The 16,346-nt window shown below is 27.7% G+C and overlaps 1 protein-coding gene across 2 annotated transcripts in view; it reads left to right on the forward strand.

The window, feature by feature from the left end:
- Window positions 1–3,431: 3,431 nt before the first annotated feature.
- The window catches only part of LOC117172088 (Kv channel-interacting protein 2), a 108,491-nt gene continuing 95,576 nt past the window's right edge, over window positions 3,432–16,346 (forward strand). The window contains exons 1-2 of one of the 2 annotated variants that reach the window (XM_033359849.1): window positions 3,432–3,698; window positions 3,773–4,282. In XM_033359849.1, coding sequence (XP_033215740.1) covers window positions 4,118–4,282 — 165 coding nt within the window. In that variant the 5' untranslated portion in view covers window positions 3,432–3,698; window positions 3,773–4,117. The remainder of the gene's footprint in view (window positions 3,699–3,772; window positions 4,283–16,346) is intronic. The other variant, XM_033359850.1, reaches the window with a different exon arrangement.

Here is a 16,346-nt window from a genome sequence, read left to right on the forward strand (position 1 = left end):
AATTCAAACAAAATAAAATAAAAATGACTTTTTTATACGAATAAGTAAATAACCAGAACAGTTTTTAGTTTATTCACTAAATAAAATAACAGTATCATTCGTTTAGTTTCGAAATGGAAAAATCTACTAAAATATCGTTTTAAAGTAAAAGCAAAGCTATTTGGAACAAGTTCGCAAAACTTATTTGTTTTTCTGCCAACATTGATTTCTTAGTTGAAAATTCATGTATTTTGTTGAAATGTTCATATTTTTAGTAAAAAAACTTGATACTCTTGTTTAAAATTTTGCTGTTTTATTTATTTCAAAATTTATGTATTTTTCGAAAATTCGTTGGTTTTATAAGAAATTATTATTCTTGAACGAAAAATCATTTTTTTGGCTGCAAACTCAATTACTTGGTTAAGATGGTTTCTCTAAAATTCACTTTGGTTAAAAATTCACTATTTTCTTTGAAATTCGTTTTTTGTAGGAGATAATTAAGGTTTTTTATTGAACTTTTTTTTATAATTACAAATGTAACTTATCTATTTTTATTCAAAAATTTATCTTTCATCGTTTAAAATGAAATTGTTTCTTTGGGAATTCATTTAAATTATCAAAATTCGTCTTTTTCTTGGTTGAAAATTAATATTTTTGGTTTCAAATTCCTTTATCTATTTTTGTTTGTCTTTTTTTTTGTTAAAAAATAATTTTTGACTAAGAATTGAACTATTTTACTGGGTTGAAAATGATAACAAAATAAAAATAATCTTCTTTCGTAGAAAATTTCTTTTTTTGTTTTGTTTGTAGAACATTAATAGTCTTGGATGAAAAATGTATCTTTCTTGTTAAAAATGTATTCCTTTTAATACAATTGAAAATGTAATTTATCCATTTTTAGTTGGAAAAATATCATTTTTAATTGAAAATAGAATTATGTTGTTAAAAATTCTCGTATTTTGTTAAGAATTTGTGAAAAATTCATTTCTTTGGTTGAAAATTCATTTTCTGGCCGACGATTAACCATTTTTGTTGAAAATTCATTTATTTGCTTAAAAATTTAAATATTGTGTTCAAACTTTCTTTTTTGTTGTTAAAAATTAATTCTTTCGCCTAAAAATCCAACTATTCCACTTTTTCTTAAACCGTTGGAAATAATCTTCTGGTAGACATTTTCCTTAGTTTAGAACTCATGTATATTATTTAGAAATTGTAATTTTTTGTAGAAAATTAATCCTCTTGTTTGAAAATTCATCCTTTTGAATGAAAACTGAACTATTTGATAAAAAATTCGTTTTTTTTTTGTCCGACGGTTCTTTCGTTAAAAATTTATTTTAAAATTCATGTTTGACTGAAAATAGGTATTTATTAAACCTAACTATTCTATTTTTGTTTGAAGAATTATTTCTTAATTTAAAATTCATGCATTTAGTTGAAAAAATCGTATTTTTGGTAGAGAATGAATCCTCTCGGTTATAAATTAAGTTAAATGGTTAAAAATTCATTTTTTTCTGGCGCGCGATTCATCATTTTAGTTGAAAATTTATTTCTTTGGTTGAAAATTTAAGTATTTCGTTCAAAAATAATGTTTTCGAACTTATAATGTAACGATTCCAATTTTGGAACATACATGTATTTTGTCGAAAAGTCTTCTCTTTGTATCAAATTAATATTCTTGCTTTGAAAATTTATGTTTTGGGTTAAAAATTGAACTGTTTTTTGAATTTTCTATGTTTTTTTTATTAAAAATGTATCTTTTTAATTGATGTTCAAGCTATATTAAAAGTTTTTTCTTTATAGAAATTTAACCTTCGTGGTTAAAAATTTATGTTCTTTGTTAAAAAGCAACTATTTGTTTAAAAATTCATTTTTTTAGCCGACTGTGAATCGTGTAAGTTTAACTGTAATTTATTTGGTTCAGATGTAACTATTTTTTTTTAAATTTCTTTACCTTTTGATAAAAAATTAATGTTGTCAACTAAAAATTTAACTAAATTTGTTTTATAAATCATGACTGTATTTTGTTGAAAAGTCTTCATTTTTGGTAGAAAATGATTTTTCTTGGTTGAGAATTATTCTTGTTGTTTGAAAAATCATCCTTTTGGGAAATTATTGATTTCTTTTTTTGAAAATTGAAATATTATGTTGATTTTTCTGTTATAAAAGTGGATTTTTTAAAAGTAAAAATGTAACCATTCTGTTTTGGTTAAATTTCGTGCAGTTCAAAATTCTTCTGTTTTTATTGAACTCTTTTTTTTATAGAAAAATACTCTTCTCGGTTGAAAATTCAACTATTTTGTTAAAAATGTATTTTTTCGAAGACAATTCATCATTTTAGTAGAATATTCATTTCTTGGGTTAAAAATGTAACCATTTTTCTCAAAAATCCTTTTTTTAGCTAATTATGTAACTATGCCATTTTGTGTTGGAAAATTAAAATATTTGGTTGAAAATGGATGTATTTTGTTTTAAGTTTGTCTTTTTTGTTGTAAAATTCAATTTTTTTAAAAGTTTATCGCTTTGGTAAAAACTTTTAAAATTTTTGAAAAATTCGTTTTTTTTTTTATTAAAAATGTTTCTTTTTTGCTTCAACCACTTTCTTAAAAATCGTTTGTTAGTGGTTTGTATTAAATTGATCGTCTTGGTCGAAAATTTATAGCTTTGTTAAAAAATCCACTATTTAGTTCAGAATTCATTAATTTTTTTTTAAATACACAACTTTTACTTGTTCAAATCGAGTTTCTGCTGTATTTTCAGTACTACCCAAGAAAAACTATCCAGTAATATAAATATTAAATTTTAATTTTCAACCAGAATCACTAATACTTTTAAATTGTTTTATAAATGAAGAAAAAAATTTGATTCTTAATTTGCATTAAAAAAAAAAAGGATTTTTTTTATCTAATTTAAATTTTCGCACGGCCTGGACTAAAGCAGCGAGCGCTTCCTAGCGACAAGCAGACTCACCTACTGCATGGGTATAACATGCTGATAAGGAAGGAAACTAATCTTTTGATAATGCAGATTCATAAGAGCGCGTATTTAAAAAAACATTTTAATTCAACTGTTGGTAAACTATTATTTGAAAAATCTATGTTCAAATTTAATTGAGAACGCTTTAAAAATACTACTAATTTCAGTCATTTACACTAATCGACGATAATTCGAGATTAATATTTGTAACTAACCTAACAAAAATTTTTCATGTTTGTTTTTATCGAAAAATAATTATTGTAAAGCTCAGAACTATCGGTTTTCATCATCACTAGTGGTTTTTAAACGAGTTAGAATACGCTTTAAAATGTCATCCCCAAGAGAAAAAATTATTCATAATCCGGTGACGAAGTGACGGTGAGGGGATTCCCCCACCAGGGAGAACTGTCATCAGAAGCAGACGACGCGACGGTCAGTTCAGTTTGCGGTGGTTCTTCCGCTAGGGTAGTGGGTATGGATTTTCTGTTTACATGTTTGTTATTATTCTGAGTGAACGAACATACCGAAAGCGTGCTCCTTTTAATGAATTTTTCATTGTTTCACCTGGCACAGTTTCCTAGAAAATAAACCAGTGTGAATGATCTAGTTTTCTCATACAAGATCACCTCTCGCTATTCGGAGAGTTTTTTTTCGAACGCGGATTAAATACACCCCCATCATCTTCGATCCAGTACCCGATTCTCTCTCTTGGATACAACCATAAAAAGCGGAAAAACCGCCTACAAGTAAAAATTCGACTTTTTTAACCTCAAAAAATTATTGTAACGCAAACTCAAAATCTCGGTTGGAATCTTTCCAGGAAGATCCTATTTTTACCTCGCGATCCGGATTGAAAATATATCAATTTTATTATAATCGAAATTATAGGGTAATAGTGAAATTAAAAATCGGGTGAGCGTGATATTAAATCATAAAAACGCCCCTTTTGGCAAGACGGACAAGATGACCAAAAACGTGGCAGTGAACAGGTGTGCCGTCAATAATGTAAACAATGAGGGAAGTAATTATAGAAAATATGAGAGTGCTCGTCAGTGACATTTCCGAAAATGCGAGATTTCTAGTGGTTCATTCTTGAGGGTTGAGGGAAAAAATTTCCCGGGCTGTTTTTTGTAATTTGAACATTGCTGGAAAGAGAAAGTGAAAAATGGCGACACCTCCGGATTCACCGGAAGTGGAAGATGCCCTTTTTGAGTTTGAAAATCCGCGGGCTCGTCACCAAAACACGAGGCCTGTTGCCCTCGACGAACTCCTGAGACAGACGAAATTTTCCAGACAAGAAATACGGGTCATGTATCGTGGATTCAAACAGGTGAGATCACTTTTTTTAAATATTGATTCATAATTTACTTGAGGAAAGTTTCGTAAAACATTTTCCTCAAATGTTGTAAATATTTTTTTTTCCAAATTTCCTAGTTTTGGAAAGAGTTTTAATTTGATTAAATTTGAAATAAAACCATTTTATTTAAGAACATTCAAAATAAAATAATTTCTTATTAAAGTTTTGTGGTTTGGGGTCATCCATAAACTAATTACCAATCTGGGGGTATTACCCACGCCCCCTCTTTTGGATCCCCCAAAAATAAATTAACAAGGAAAGATTTAAAATTTCGCATTTAGGCGAAACGAGATTTAAATTTCGTAAAATAAAAAGAATGGACAATTATTTTTTAAAACAAGAAATATTACTTTTCTACCATAAATGATGGATTTTCATTCCAAGACAAATGTTTCAGCAAAATAGTTAAATTTTCGACTTAAAAATATGACTCAACAAACTAGTTGAATTTTACACCTACAAAAAGGAAATTTCAAAAAGAATGTAATTTTGAATCAAGAGAGATGAATTTTCTACCAAATTGGTTGATTGTTTAACTGAAAAATAAAAGTTTCCAATAAACAATTAAATAGTTACATTTTTAGTCTGAAAAATTATTTTTCACAAGAAAAGGAATATTCTACAAGTTTATTTGACAAAGACAAATTTTTAAGAACATTGTTAAATCCAGAACAAAAAGACCAATTTAAAAAAAAACCGATGCTTTCCTCGAAAAGGCGATTTTTCTGCAAAATACAGGAATTTTCCACCCGACAATATAAATTTGCAATAAAAAAGCGAATTTTCTAGCGTATAGTTAATTTTTCAAAAATAAATAGTTTAATTTTTCAAAAAATAGAATTTTGTACTAAGAAGTTATTTTTCAATTAAAAATGAAGCAGTAACATTTTTAGTTTAAAAAATTAATTTTTGAAAAAAAACGAATTGTCTAGTAGTTCACTGAACCAAAAAAAGACGAATTTTTAACAAAATCGTTAAATGAACAGACAAAAAGATGAATTTTCAAAAAAAGAAAATTGATGCTTTCCTCGAAAAGGCGATTTTTCTGCAAAATACAGGAATTTTCTACCCGACAATATAAATTGGCAATAAAAAAGCGAATTTTCTAGCGTATAGTTAATTTTTCAAAAATAAATAGTTTAATTTAAAAAAAAAAAAAATAGAATTTTGTACTAAGAAGTTATTTTTCAATAAAAATGAAATAGTAACATTTTCAGTTAAAAAAATTAATTTTCTAGCAGTTCACTGAACCAAAAAAGACGAATTTCTAACAAAATAGTTAAAAGAACAAACAAGTAGATGAATTTTCAAAAAAAGAAAATTGATGCTTTCCTCGAAAAGGCGATTTTTCTACAAAATATAGGAATTTTCCACCCGGCACTATAAATTTGCAATAAAAAAAAAATGAATTCTTAACCAAATTGTTGAATTTTCTAACAAAGAGTTGAATCTTCAACTAAAAAAAAGGTTTCAATGAAAAATGAAATATTAACATTTTTATGAACTAATTTAATTGTTACGCACAAAAAAAAATATTCTAGCATTTAAAAAACCAAAAAAGACGAATTTTTAACAAAATAGTTCAATCAACAGCTATAAAAAGATGAATTTTCAAACAACATTTTTTATTCTACTAAAAAAGACGAATATTCAACAAAATACATGAATTTTCCACAATAAGTTAATTTTCTAACAAATAGTTAATTTTACAAATAAATAGTTCAATTTATAACAGAGCAGTTGATTATTTAACTAAAATAGTTACATATTTAACCAAAAAGATGAATTCAGAAAAATAATTGATTAAATAATTTGCGATTGAAGTATACATTTTTAACTAAAAATAGAATAGTTATATTTTCGGTAAAAAAAACTAGTGCAATTTTCCACTCTATAGATAAATTTTCCACTAAAACGATAAATCTTGGCCAAAAAATCAACTTTTAAGAAAGTAATTCAACTTTTAACCACTTAATTGAATTTTCTGACAAGAATGATAAATTCGCAACAAAAATTTTGATATTTCAAACAAGAGATTTTTATTTAAATCCAAAACAGTTGCGTTCAATCAAAAATACGTAAATTTTTCAACTATAAAAGATCAGTTTTGAACCAAATAGTTGAATTTTTATTAAAGAGGATAAAATTTTAACTAGAAATATATGGGTTTATTCTGGTAACTACTCCCGAAAAAAAAACTCCTTTGTGAATTTTTTATGTGATTATTGATCAAGTTTTTGATGTAGGATTTGTTAGGCCCCAAAAACACACTTTTGAAATACATTTAAAAATTTGTTTATTCATTTTGTACACTTTTTATACACAGAAAGGTCAGTCAAACGCAAGGTCTAGAAAAGTAGGTAGGTCCGGATTGTTGAAAAAATCTCGGAACTGGTCATCTGAAATAGAAAAATCAAAAATTTTTAGGTCAAGTATGACAATGGCTATGTCCTCTATAAAATTTATTATAAAATTTTTATTTTTACTATATTTTTTACGAAAACGGTAAAAAAAACATGATTTTTGATGAAACTTAAATAATCTTGTAAAAAAAGTTGGGCTTTAAGAAAATCTTCTTTGCATATTTTCAAAATTCTAAGAAAAAAAAATACATAAAATTTTCTTCAAAACCCGAACTTTTCATTTTTTTGCAATGTTAAAAAAAATGTTCTGTGATGTTCTTGATTAAATTTCTATAACATGAAATATATAATTTTTTAAATTTGAAAACACATTTAAATTAAAAAATAAGAAACTATCTAAAGCTTGTGGAAACTTAAAATGATTAAAAATGCAGTACATACTCTTTCTCTTATTCCGCTTTCCCCCTTTTTAAAAATAAGTCTTCTTTTTTTAAAGAAATTTTCCCGATTTAAATTTCATACTATTAATTTAAGAGTTATTCTATTTTTATCAACAATTTAACGTTCTGTTGAACAATTGCCTTTTTGTATTGAAAATTCCTCTTTTATGGTAGCAGAGTTATCTTTTTTTTTATTAAAAATTCATATTTTTGACTGAAAATTATCCTTTTTTTGACAACGTAACTGAATTCTAAAGAATTCGTTTTTGGTATGAAAATGCAATCATTTGGTTAAAAAATTAATCCATTTTGTTGAAAATTTGTATCTGTTTATTGAAAGTCCAAGTATTTGGTCCTAAAGGCAACTGTTTTGTTAATTTTTTTTTAAATAAACTATCTGGTTGAGAATTCATTATACTTGGTAGAAAACTATCTATTTTGTGAGCATTAATATTTTCAGGTAGCTGATTCAATTGCCTGCTAAAAAAATCAGCTCTGGCATGAAAACTCACCTATAAAAACTAAATTCTGTAACATACCCATTTATCCTTAAGGCCATTTGAGCGTGACCTCAAACGTTTTTTTTCAAATCCAATTTATGTTAACACAAAACGGGATATGGAGTTGAAAATATGGGAAATTAAACTACAAACACTAAGAGACGTTAGTCTGGTCCTCAATCTATATAATTATAAGGAAAGCTAACTAAAAGTTTGTTTTTGTTTAAAAAAATTTATAATTGTACAAATTGAGGACCAGATAAACGTTTCTTAGTGCTTCGTATTCAATTTTCTAAATTTTCAAATCGTTATCGCGTTTCATATGAACGTAAGTTGGGTATGAAATTTTTTTCTCATAATTTTTAAGTTACGCTCATATGGCCTTAAGCTAATTTCAATAATTTCAATCGTTAGTATATTAAAATAAATTAGCCCCAAACCAAAGATATTATCCCAAACGCGCGAGCAGTAGATTACGCGACAAGCTAGCCCCACTTCGCCGAGAACAACAAGACACGTGAGCCAGCGCACCAATCATAGTCACTGTCTGACCCCACTATGGTAACCACCACCCCCACCGGAAGAACCAGCAGCAGGGACAAGAAACCGTAAGGCAGTATAGGACCCTTCCCACTCTTCTTCTCTGCTTTACTTTTGTTTTATAAAATAAATAATTAGATCTCTCAATTTTTTACCGCTTGCGGGCTTGTTCCCACATATAATAAACGTCACTTTAAATTCAAGTCATGTCAGATTTGTCTCAGATTGTGTAATAATGCACAAACAGGTAACGCTCAACAATTTCTTCCAGTTCAATCATACTTCGGGGAGGTCCCTAATCGATTGCGGGTGCACGATTGGCGCGGCTTTGCTGGGCCAGTCCCCTACTCGCGTGCATTGGATCTGACAAGATGGGGCCAGTTGGGGCCTCCTCATCCCTACCCCTTTTTTATTTTTCGAGTGGCACTTGTGCGTCAGTTGGTCTGGCAAGCCATCCTTAAATCTTTGGAGTTTACATATTTCCACCAGCTTTAACTGAAGGGTTCCCGTTGAGTACGTTGTTTAATCTTTTTTTTTATTATACATACGTAAAGATATATAAAATATAAGCGCAGAGAGTATATATAAATGGATATTAAGACGGAGGATAGATATCAAATGTAACGAAATATTTATTTCGCAGTATTACGTATGTGAGGGCATGTTATCGAATTTATTTTTTCTAATCTAGATGCTTTCGAAATAAATATATACTATTTGCTAATGAAATCACGTATCCTTATTGCCCACGCCTGACCCATCTCGAGTTTCAGAATAAAAAAGGAAGCAATAAAATAAATAAAAATAAAAGATAGCAGTAGATGTCTTTACACCGATCTACTTCGGGACGGCCATCGACTAGGGTGACCTTCGAGACTCATCCTCCAGCCGAATTATTGTCCAGTGGTTGATTAAGTTTCTTATAAGGCATATTAAGTCCAAAAGTGAAGGTTTTTTGAAAAAAATGTACAATTCAGCTAAATACAAAAAACTGTTTTTACGCATTTTCAAATAATCCTAACTTAAAAAATATTGTTTTTCAATTTCTAATTATGTATTGATTTTCACTAACAAAAAATATGGTCACAAAAAATTGTTCATAATTTGTTGGCGCAATGAAAATTTTTTCAAAAAAAAAGCGCCAGGATTGGTTCTTTTTTTAATGATCCAAATAATTTGCTACTGTTTTAGATAGAATTAAACTAATGATAATATTTCCTCAATTTGTTTATTAATGCAACTATTTTTCACTTTGTCTTTAAAAATATTTTCAAACTTTCACGCTCAATTGGCTAAAATAACCTATCCTCTATCAGAAAATTTGAAATTTCAAGAAATTTCTATGAAGTTCATGAGATTTGCAGGATTTTATTATGATATTCCAAAGAATTTTAAATTATTTCAGAAATTTTGAATAATTTGATAGATTTTCAAATCTTTTAGAGTGTTTTCAAAGATCAAAAGGGATTTGAGAGAATTTCCAAGATTCAAAAGCTTAAAAATATCTGACTGAAATTTTAAGAGATATTACCAATTTCAAGAGATTTGAATAATTTCAAGGGATTCTAAAAGGGTATCCAAAAATTTCAATGGATTTCAGAGAATTTCAATGATTTTTAGAGAATTTTAGGAATTAAATTTGAAGGAACTTCTAGGTATCTCTGTGGATTTTATGGTGTCTCACAGGATTTAAAAAACTTCTACATTATCAAAAAAAAAAAAAATTAAAAGATATTTAAAGATCTAAAGATTTAAGGGATTTTAAATATTCGGAAGGATTTGAAGGAATTTAATGTATTTAAAGAAATTAACAAAATTTTAAAAAATTACAAATGATTTCAGAAGATTTCAAAAACTTCAAGGATTTTGTTTTACGGTAATTCCAAAATTTCAAAAGAGTTGTACAATATTTCATGTATTCATAGAATTTTAAAAGATTCCATTAGATTATAAGCAATTTTGATGAATTACAAGATATTTTAAAAAATTGAACTTTACTAGATATTTCAGAAGATTTCAATAGAACTCAAGGTTTATAAGTAGAATCCAGAGGGTTTATAAAGGAGTTTTAAAATTATTAAGGAATTTAAAGGGACTTTGGCAGATTTTATGGGATTTCAGAGAATGTCGATATATTTCCTTTTTGTGGAATCTTTATAGTTATTACAGACTTTCCGACGTTTAATGGGCTTTTGCTCGATTTTTGTGGGCTTTATAGCGATTTCCAAAAATCTGAGGGATTTCATCACTTTCTGTTCAATGGATTTCAAAGGATTAAAAAAAATTTAGGGCATATTAAATGATTCGACGGAATTTCAGACTTTAAAATATTTCAGGTGTTTAAATTTCAAAAAGAAATTTTAAAAGATACTATAAATTATAGGGGATTTTATGTAGTGTCGAAGAATTTAATGAGATTTTGAAGGACTTCTACGGATTTTAAAAGGGCTCAGATGATGAAATTTTTTGAAAGGATTTTCAAAGAAATTGTAAAAGATATTAAGATTTTAAGAAGTTGTACCGGATTTAACCAGATTTAAGAGATTTAAAAAAATGCAAAGATTTTAAAGATTAAACAAAATTTCGAGGAATTTTAAGAGATTACAAATAATCTTAGCATTAGAGAAAATTTACAGAGATTTGCAAATTAAAGGGATATTAAGGAATTCTAGAATATTCCAGGAATTCTTAAGACTAAAAAAGAAATCGAAAGATTCCATAAAATTGTAAGGTATTTAAAAAATTTAGAGATTTTTCTATATGGATTTCAGAGAATTGCAGTAGAATTCAAAGGTTTTTGACAGAGTTTAGTGGACTTCAACAGATTTGTGAGATTTCAAGGGACTTCTGAAAAAAGTTTCAAAAGAAGTTATAATATTTCAAGGAATTTCAGCAAATTTCAATTTCAATTACTATTTTCTTTAAATGGATGCTAATATTGACACTATGTTGAATTTCTCAAATAAGTTCGTGGAGTGTGTACAGGAAATTAATTTGCGCAGGAAGCCCTAGTTATTTTGAAGCTGAATTATGTTAACGAGCGATGCCAGAGGCGTTTCTACAACTTGGCAATCAACCTCAAGTTATAAGCTTATATATAAACTTCATTTTCCATATCTCTTCAAGCTCTTCTAAGTTAGAAAGTTTGACTGAAATTAATGTTAGGCTTATACACTTGTAAGGCAGAGAATTATGCATTGCAATCTCTACGTGACCATTCCAGGATTAGCTCAAAGCTATAAATCCTTGTCTAATTTATTCAGGAGTTTCTAGGCCGAGATAAAAATTTTATTATAAGAAGATTTATTTACATTTTCAAAATCTTAGCCAAAATAATTAAATATTTTTATCAGTTTTTTGTGATTTTAGTTACTTTTATTTTGCAACTTTATTTATTTTATTTTATTATATTTACTTGAATTGCAGACTTCACATTCTCTTCCATACTCTCCTCTTTTCCCTCTTTTTAGAAAATTCCTCTTTTTTTCATGTTTTTAAGATACTTTATTTTTTCTCGGTGTTTTGCTCAAATCTAAACTGAATTAATAAAAGTTTATAAGAAAATCGAACTATTTTTTATTAAAAGTTAATTCCTTTTAGGCGAATATTCTAATTTTATATTTTTGGTTTAGAATTCATCCCTTTTTGTTGAAAATTCTATTATTTGGGCGAAAATCCACTTATTTTGTTGAAAATGTAACTATTTTGTTAAAAGTTATCTTTCTTTGTTCAAAATTAAACTATATTATTCAGCATTTGTCTTTTTAAGTTAAAACTTCACCTTGTTTGGTATAAAATTAACTTTTTGGTTAAAAATTCGACTTTCTCGTTGAAAATTTAACTACTGGCTTGAAAGTGTAATTACTTTATTAATCATTCATTTTTAATTAAAGATTCATCATTATAGTTAAAAGTTCACTTTTTCGTTTGAAAATTCGACTTTTTTGGTTGAATTCAACTGTTTTTATATAAAAATAAATCTTTTATGGTTGACATATAAACTATTACATTTTAGGTAATAAATTCAACTTTTTTTTTTTTTTAAACCAACAACTTCAGTAAAATTAAACTACTTAATTTAAAAATTATTCTTGGGTTGAAGATTCATCTCTTGGATTAAAAGTTTAACTATTTGATTAAAAACTATTCTTTTTGAAAGTTACTTTTTCAATCTGAAAATGTAACCATTCAATTTTTTTTGAAAATGTATCTGTTTAAATTAATAATTCTACTACTTGGGTAAAAGTTCGACTAATTTGTTAAAAATTAATTTATTTTGATAAAGATTCGTGTTTTATTTTTTTTTCGTACAAAAATAATTCCTTTTGGTTGAAAGCTCATCTTCGTGGGTTAAAAATAATCATTTCCAGTTGAAAAATCAAGAATTTTGTTCAGAATTCTTTTTTTTTAAATTAAACTCTTTTGTTGTAAACTCATCTCTTTTGATAGAAAAATAATCTTGTCTTTGGTTGAATTCAACTGTCTTTAAATAAAAATTAAAATACTTTTACTTGATTTTTTTGTTTGAATATTCATTTTTTAACTCAAAATGTAACTTCCATTTTTGGTTGGAAAGTTGAAAATCCAACAATTTATTAAAGACTAATCCTTTTAGTTTGGAAACGTAACATTTGCTTAAAAATTTAATTATTTTTTGAAAAATCACGTATATGGTTAAAAAGTCATCTTTTTTGGTAAAAAATTCCACTGTTTTGTTGAACATGCTTCTTTTTTTATTTGAATATTTGTGTTGTAGAGAAGTTATGCTTCTTGCTTTAAACTGGATTTTTTGTTGAGAGCTCAACTTTTCGGGTTGAAATTTCAACTGCCTTTTTAAAAAAATCGTATTCTTGGCTTAAAAATTCAACTGTTTCCACAGAAATTGATTTAAATTTCAACTGTTTTATTTCTCTATAATTCTCCTATTTCCGTGAAAATCCCCTGATTTCCCCTACTCTCTAAATATGAATCAGTGAAAAATGTACTGATTGAAATAGTAGTTAGAAATTTCACTGAATTATCAGTGATTATGATTGCTAAATTCATATGGTGCAGTGTTGCCAACCCTCAAAAGTGGTTATTTCACTGAATCAATAAGTAACCTTTCACTGATTTTCAGTGACCCATTTCTAGCTATTTGAATCAGTGGAACTTCACTGACAATCAGTGAAATTTTACTGACTCAGATTTATAGAGTATTTTTATAGCATTTGGGGCTCTGAAATCTGTAGTTAGGATAAATTATTATTAAAAATATTTATTAATAAATAAAATTGAAGTTTTCTTGAAATATATCTTCTTAAGTACATACTGGTCCTAAAGCCTATTTCGCACACGTAAAACAAGTAAAGCTGAAGTGCCTTCCAGTTCTCTAATTGCACCGCTTAAGCACCTTTTCAGGATTTTTCTGAGCCCTCATTGACGAACAAAGCATGAGAAGAATATTTTAGAATTTCTGGCATGAGGAGGACTTGAAAATGATACTCAACTTCTGCCACTATAGTTGTATCAAAAGTCAGAAAAAGGTTTCAATCTTTTAGAAGAAATATCAATATTTAAGACCTTTTATGTATGTTGGGACTTAAAGAGCTTTGAAATTTTATGTACGTGAGTCGATTTTGTGACACTGTGCGTGTATGGAGACTAACGATCATCAGCACTACTAACAGAATGTAAAAGAAAATTGTTTAGGATAGTAAATATTTTTTTTAACCTAACGTTTTTTGGTTAACATAACCGATTTCCGGGGAAAATTTTATAACAACCTAAAATTATTTTAAAATTTCTTATCTTCTTCGACATAGACTTATTTCTTATCAAAATTACCTGAAGAATAATGATAGTCTGAAAAATCGTATGCTTTTTAAAATTAGAAATATAAACAATTTCCGATTTAAAATATAAATATAACCTAAAAATGTTATATTTTCTTTGAAATCCAATGATTTTTTTATTAAAATACCGGTTTCTGATACAAAACGCCAAAAAAAAATCGTGCAAAAGTTGTGAATTCAATGAATAACTGCTAATCTGAAGAATAATGATAATTTTGAAAATGTTATGATTATTTCAATTGAAAATATAACATTTCGACGAAAAACACAAAAAGAGTATAACAAAAAAGTGTTACAAATTGTAAATCTTCTTTTGAGTACACTCAACTCCCGATATAACAACACATTTGGACGCATGATGCAAGCTGATGCAACTAATGCGCTGTGAGTGCGGCCCTCGAGCTGTTTGTCACGCTTGACTTATAATATTTTTTTAAAACTCCAACGTTACATGAAATTAGAAAAATTTTTTTGTTGAAATCTAACGATTTTTAATACAAATTTTATTTGATTATTTTAAAGAAAATCATTTAAATCAAATCTAATTATTTATCTTTAAAAGAACACAACAACAAACTTACAGAACATAACATAAATTTTTTAAGAATTATAAATCTCTTCTTTAAGTAATGATTTTGTTTTGTAGTTATCTAATTGATTTTTGTTAACAAATTTTAAATGTTTAAACGATAACGATTTTCTTCAATACCAATTGTTTATATAAAACGCTTAAGTAACCTAAAATTATAAAAATAATAAACTTTTAAAATCTAAAGACCCTTGTTTGAAAATATCAACTTCCGGTCAAAAAAAGCTAACAAAACCGGAGAATGTATATGGTCAAAAAAATATTATATTTTTTTATTGAAAATACTTTTGAAACCGAAATTTTTTAGAAGCTTTGCATCTTCTTCAAAGTTTTATTATTTTACATTAAAAGTTTCAAAAACTACTCATATTTAGCAAAAAGCACTGACATAAAACATGTTTAATATTTCCAATAAATTAATAGATAATTTGAAATTTTTAATTTAACCATGCAAGAGTTCAGAAAATCAAAAATATTTTTAAATTCGTACATGGTTTTCTATGGTTTTTCTGATTAAAAGGTATTATGTATAGACATAATTTTCTAAATTTCAAAAACAATGATTGCGAGATTTTCGAGACATCTCATTGAACTTTTTTTTAGATAGGGATCAAACTATGTAAAAGATAGGAGCAAGTAGGATACAATTTATTATGGTAAAATTGTATTCTATATAAAGTCCTAAAAAGGGAAAAATCGTGTTGGTTGTCCACAATCACTCTTTACAATAATACCTTCGTATAATAATGGAATGAATGCATATCACGCATCCTTGTCACGGAAGTGTCGATGCAGCACAAATAATCGATTATGAATTGCATGGTTACAATCAAGCTTATTCATCACCTAGAAACACAGACATAAATTAATGGACACAACCACCCAAACTGCAAGCTAAATCGATTGAAATATTAAATAATTAAATTTCACCCAGAGGGCCTAATTAGAGTCTGATTAAATGATACTAGCACCTTTAATTTGATTCATTTCAATTAACCAATAAATCGATCATAAATCATAATTCTGTCTTATAATAAGCCTTTCATATTGAACATGAATTATTGCTAGATTTATATAATCTTCAAATCCTGTAATTATCTTTAATTGTCGTTAGAAAGCAATCTTTAGTAGAACAAAATAATCTCTGTTGGGATTAAAATTGAATAAAAGCCCTACTTAATATCGATACCCCAAAGGAAAGTATATCGACACTAATTGGCAACCGCAGATTAAATTCTAAACTTTAGTATCCAATATGCATGACCTACATTTCAGAACGATTCAATACACACATAGCATCCACAGGCTGAACATTTTCGCAAACTTTCCTATGTTATACCATATGTTCTGTGCATTGAAAAAAATGTGTCTGCAAAAAATCATTCGCAGACTATTAGGTCATTCCAATCGCCCCCTCTTCCCCCTCTCGTCGTGTATCACTCCTTCTCCTTATCCTTTTCCTTGGCCTTGAGCTTCTTCTCATTTCTCTTCTTTTGCTCCTTCTCATTTCTCTTCTTTTGCTCCTTCTCCTCCTCCTTCTGCTCCTTCTCCTTCTGCTCCTGCTCCTTCTTCTTCTTCACCTTCTCCTACGCCTTCTTCTTCTGCTCCTTCTTCTCCTTTTCTTTATCTTTCTGCTCCTTCAGCTCCTTCTGCCCCTTCTTTTTCTCCTTCTCCTCCTTGTCTTTCTCCTTCTCCTTTTCACTTGGTCTCCACGAGTTAGCACCTTTTCATTTGGTTTCTTTAAGATGAAACCTTGTAATTTGGACACGTC

The sequence above is a fragment of the Belonocnema kinseyi genome, chromosome 4, assembly GCF_010883055.1.
Source record: "Belonocnema kinseyi isolate 2016_QV_RU_SX_M_011 chromosome 4, B_treatae_v1, whole genome shotgun sequence".
Lineage (NCBI taxonomy): Eukaryota > Metazoa > Arthropoda > Insecta > Hymenoptera > Cynipidae > Belonocnema > Belonocnema kinseyi.